The sequence below is a fragment of the Physeter macrocephalus genome, unplaced genomic scaffold (genome assembly GCF_002837175.3).
Source record: "Physeter macrocephalus isolate SW-GA unplaced genomic scaffold, ASM283717v5 random_338, whole genome shotgun sequence".
Taxonomy (NCBI): Eukaryota; Metazoa; Chordata; class Mammalia; order Artiodactyla; family Physeteridae; genus Physeter; species Physeter macrocephalus.
In genome coordinates, this window is record NW_021145639.1 from 53,247 (window position 1) to 57,896 (window position 4,650).

General features: G+C 62.8%; 1 protein-coding gene across 1 annotated transcript in view; it reads right to left on the minus strand.

Annotated features, from left to right (window-relative positions):
* Positions 1 to 1,636: 1,636 nt before the first annotated feature.
* Positions 1,637 to 4,650, minus strand: part of ZNF579 (zinc finger protein 579) — a 3,667-nt gene continuing 653 nt past the window's right edge. The window contains exon 2 of the mRNA XM_024117593.3: positions 1,637 to 4,086. Within this exon, the coding sequence (XP_023973361.1) occupies positions 2,393 to 4,084 (1,692 nt within the window). The 5' untranslated portion in view covers positions 4,085 to 4,086 and the 3' untranslated portion in view covers positions 1,637 to 2,392. The remainder of the gene's footprint in view (positions 4,087 to 4,650) is intronic.

Below are 4,650 nucleotides of genomic sequence, written 5' to 3' on the forward strand. Positions count from 1 at the left end.
AATAATAACAAAGCAACAACAGCAAAGACTTCCTCCCGGGCGCCAACCTGTGTCTTCAGCTCTTTCCACAAAGTAGCCTTTTTTTTTTTGGCTGCACTGCCCAGCTTGTGGGATCTTAGTTCCCCGACCAGAGATCAGAGATCAAACCTGGGACCTCGGCAGTGAGAGTGCGGAGTCCTAACCACTGGCCTGCCAGGGAATTCCCCAAAGTAACCCTTTAATACGAAGGACTCAATTCATATTAGTGATCACAGAAGTAGGACAAGTGCCTTCTTAGCTTTAATCCTCAGTTTGCCCCCTCTATAAATGGGGCTGTATAAACGCCTCCCTCAATGAGTTTTGTCCATGAGATTGTGCTGAAAAGTTTTCTGGCCCACATTGGCATGTGGTAATACGGAGCCACTGAAGGTTCCTGGGCTGGGGGGAGGTGGCTGGCCTGTGAAGAAAGCAGAGCCCAGCCTCCCTTCTCCCCAACACCCAAGGTTAAGTTACAGATTCTTGTAGGATCTAGTGCATTGGAGAACTCGGCTCATTTGGAAACCCTAATTTATTTGTGCCAGTATTTGATTCTTATCCGTCTTCCCCACTGGTGTGTAAGCTCCATGAGGGCAGGTGCTCAGCTGGTCTCTGCCCCCAGCATCCAGCACTGGGTGGTAGTGAACACAGGGCTGATCAAACAGGCTAGCACGTGTTGAGTGCTTCCTACGTGCCAGGCACCGTTCCAAGGGCTCGGCTAAGATGTGTCTCGTTACCTCTTGGACAGAGGGAATTCTGCAAAGCTCTGGGTGGTCATCATCTCCCCTCCCTGACTCTCAGCGGCCCTCTTTCCCGCTTCCCTCCCGCCCTCCCCTCTGCCTGTGTTTCATCACACCAGGGAAGCAAACTTCCCTCCCTCCTGAGCCTGAAGACTCGGTTTGTTGCCCTGGAAAACAAGCATGATGTCACCCGTCTCTGGCCTGGCCTTACAGGTGTCAAGATACCTGAGTAGCTAGTGTCATTATCTGCATAGAGCAAGGGAGAGCGGGGGAAGGCAGGATGTCAACAGGAGGAAAGAGAAGTCTAAGGAGGATTGGCTTGGAGACATCCTCCCCCCACCACGACTACTAGGACCTAAACAAATGGGTTAAACACACACACACACACACACACACACACACACACACACACCTGGAGGATACGTAGAAAACGACGCCGGCCAACCCACCACCAGTTCCTTGCGGTTTCTCAAACATGTAGCACCCAACCACCTCACACACGGCCTTTGCCCCTGCTCTTCCCGCCCCTCTGCCTGGTTCTTTGTCAGGTCAAGAGGTCAGAAGTCATCTCCCCAGAGGCCCTGCCCTCCCCTCGGGCTCCCTCTTTACAGTGCCCTGTAGTTTTCTTGGAAGCCCTTACCAATGCCTGATGTTATGTTGCAGATTGGCTTATTACCTAGGGCAGCAAGGTCCAGTGGAACTTTTTGCGATGGGGAATGTTCTAGATTTGTGCTGTCCGACAGCGTAGCCACCAGCCACGGGGGATACTGGGCACTTGAAACAGTGTGACGGAGGAACTGAGCTTTTGATCTTATTCCATTTTAAGGATTTTATTGTAAATGTACTGATATTACTCTCAAGTGGAACCAGCCACCAGGGGCTGGTGGCTAAACCGTATCAGGCTGTGCAGAGCTACAGTTCCAGCTTCTCATAGTGCGGCTCTCCTCGGGGCCTAGCACTGCGCCTGGTAAATGATGAACGAACGCGAGCAGGGACTCCACGTAGGGATCCCTGAAGATGCCCAGGGCAGATGGCAGCTTGCCTTCTTCCACTCCTGTTTCTTGTGAGTTTCCTGCTTGGCTGAGAGCCCCATGGTCCCTGACGTGCTTATCTGCATCCTTCCCGCTCTGAACCCAAGCTCCGAGCCTGGTGGACACATCCCTGCTCACCCAGACGCCCTCAGCCAGCCCTCACTCCCACAGACAGCCCCACTCTCTCCAGTTCCACGAACTCACATTTATTCACAGACAGACAAAGGGACAGGGACAGACCTTTGCTCACTGGGGACCCCCCCCCAGGGTCTGGCAGCTCCAAAGAGGTGATGGTGTCCAGTGTGTGTCACGGGGGACAGCCAGGCCGGGGCCCACCCCCCTCAGTGTCCACCCCTCTGGCCAGTGTCCTCCACCTCCTGAATCAGCGTCCTGCCTTCAGAAGTGGGGTGAGCAGTTTCTAACCAGCATCAGGGGAGTCTGGGGGTGGGCGATGGGGAGGGAGGGGCGGCCCAGCCTCCTCCCTCCTTAGTGTCGAGGGCTAGAAGGGGAGGGGTGGGTACACAGAGGAGGTTCCTCTCCTTCAACTTCCCTCCTCCATGTTGCAAACCGGGGGCCAAACGGAGGGGCTGAGGATGGGTGTGCGGGTCAGGAGGCCAGGCCCCCCAATCCGCGCAGGTGAGCCTTGCTGTCAATCTCTTCTTCCTCCATCTCGAAGGCTGAGTGGTCCTGGCTGTCAAAACAGGAGGCGCTGAGGAAGACGGGGGGTGCCGGCGGCGGCTGAGGTGGGGTCCCCGGGGAGGGCGGCTCCTCCTTGATGCGTGCAATGGGCAGCGAGAGCCCTTCCTCCTCCTGGCCGGCGGGGGGCGGCGGGGGCGGCGGGGGCGACGGCGGGGCCTGGGCCTGGAGCGCCTGCTGCGCGGCGGCGGCCCTCTCCAGCTCCGCGCGGTGGCAGCGTTGGTGGCGCAGGAGGCTGTAGGCGCGCGAGAAGCGCCGCGAGCAGTGCGGGCACGGGTGCGGGGCCGGGCCGCCCGCGTGGACCTGCGCGTGGCGGGCCAGGTCGGCCAGCCGCTTGAACTCCCGCTGGCAGCGCACGCACTGGAAGGGCCGCGCCCCGGAGTGGGTCACCCCGTGCTGCCTCAGGTGCGCACGGCGCCGGAAGCCTTTGCCGCACTCGGGGCACCAGAATCGGGGCTCCCCGGCGGGGGGCCGGGCCGGGGCGGCATCCCCTCCGTTCTGCCCGCCTTCTCCACCCTCCGAGGCGCCCCCGCACTCTGCCCCTTCGCCCCCCTCGGGCCCCTTCCCTGAGGTCCGTCCGCCCGACACCTTGTCGTCCTTCTTGCCCGCCGCGGGCAGCGGGGCCAGGAGGCTGAGCGCGCCGTGGACGCGACGGTGCTGGCGGAGGTAGGAGGCGAGGCGGAAGGCCAGGCCGCAGTCCGTGCACACGAAGGGGCGGTCGGTGGAGTGGACCAGCCGGTGGCGGGACAGCGACCAGGGCCTGGCGAAGGCCTTGAGGCAGATGGAGCACTGGTGGCGCTTGGGGCGGGGTGGGGGCCCCCCTTCGCCCTCCTGTTCGCCCTCGGGGCGCAGGCACGGGTGCGCTTTGAGCTCGCCCTTGGTGGCGAAAGCTTCACGGCAGCGGAGGCACAGCAGCGTCCAGTCGGCCTGGAGCAGGACCTGCTTCTCCTCCTGCCGTCCGGCCGCCAGCGCCAGCTCGGCCCTCAGCTCCGCCGCCCCGGCCTCGGCCTCCTCCTCCTCCGACTCGCGGGGCTCCGCGCTCGTGGCGGCCACCAGCGTGGCCGGCTCCCCCGCGGACCACGTCTCGGGCCGCGCCGCCGCCGCCGCCTCCTCCTCCGCGGCGCCCGCTGCTGCAGAGGTGGGCTGCTCGGCGCCCTTGTCCTGCGGGCTCCAGCCGGACCCGGCCGCCTCCTTGGCTGCCCTCTCGATGGCCAGCTCGACCCCGCCGCCCGCGTGCTCCTGGGCCAGGTGGCGCCTGAGCTGGGCAGGCTCAGGGAAGGTGCGGGGGCAGGCGGCGCAGCGCAGCGGGGGCTGCGGCCCGTGGCCACGCAGGTGGCGCGAGAGGTGGGCAGGCCGGCGGAAGGCCTTGGGGCACAGGGGGCAGGCGTGGGGCCGCAGGCCCGAGTGGCTCAGCCGGTGCCGGGAGAGGTAGTAGGGGAAGCGGAAGAGGCGGCCACAGGTGGGGCAGGGCAGGGGCGCCCGAGGAGCTCCGGCGCCCCCCCTGCCACGGCCTCGGCCTCTACCACGGCCTCGGCCACGTCCCCGGCCCCGGCCCCGGTGAGGTGGGCTGCCCTGGGCTGGTGGAGGAGGCTGCGGATCCATGCCTGTAAAGAGATAGGGAAGAGATGGAGATTGGGGGGGGGCGGGGGGGTGCAGAGAGAGACAAGGAGACAGAGAGACAAGGAGACGCAGAGAGGGTCAGATATTTAGCCGGGCAAGGGAAGGAGAGACAGACGAAAAAGGCCGAGATGAGAGGCAGAGACCAGGAGAAACAGAAAGGATGGTGAGAGGTAGAAAGCAGGTGAGAGGTAGAAAGCAGGAGAGAGAGATGGGGGCACCCAGCAGAGACAGAGATGAAGAGGAAACAAAGAGATTTGGGCAGAGATGGTGCAGACACAGAGATCAGAGGAACCATGGCAGGGTGGAGGGAGGGAGAACAAGACAGAGAGAGACAGTAGAAGAGACAGAGGCAGACAAAGTCAGTGAACTGCTTTTCCTCCAGGGGCCCCGCTGGAACGTATGGGGAGGGGCTGGGAAACAGCCCTTGGTGCCGGAGTGGAGGGGGTGGGATTCAAAACCGGGAGGCCCCGGAAATGGAGTGTGGGTGCCCAGTCGCCAGAGTCTGGGAGAGGCCGGGAGTAGGAGGGCTCAGACTCTTGGGCGGGGGG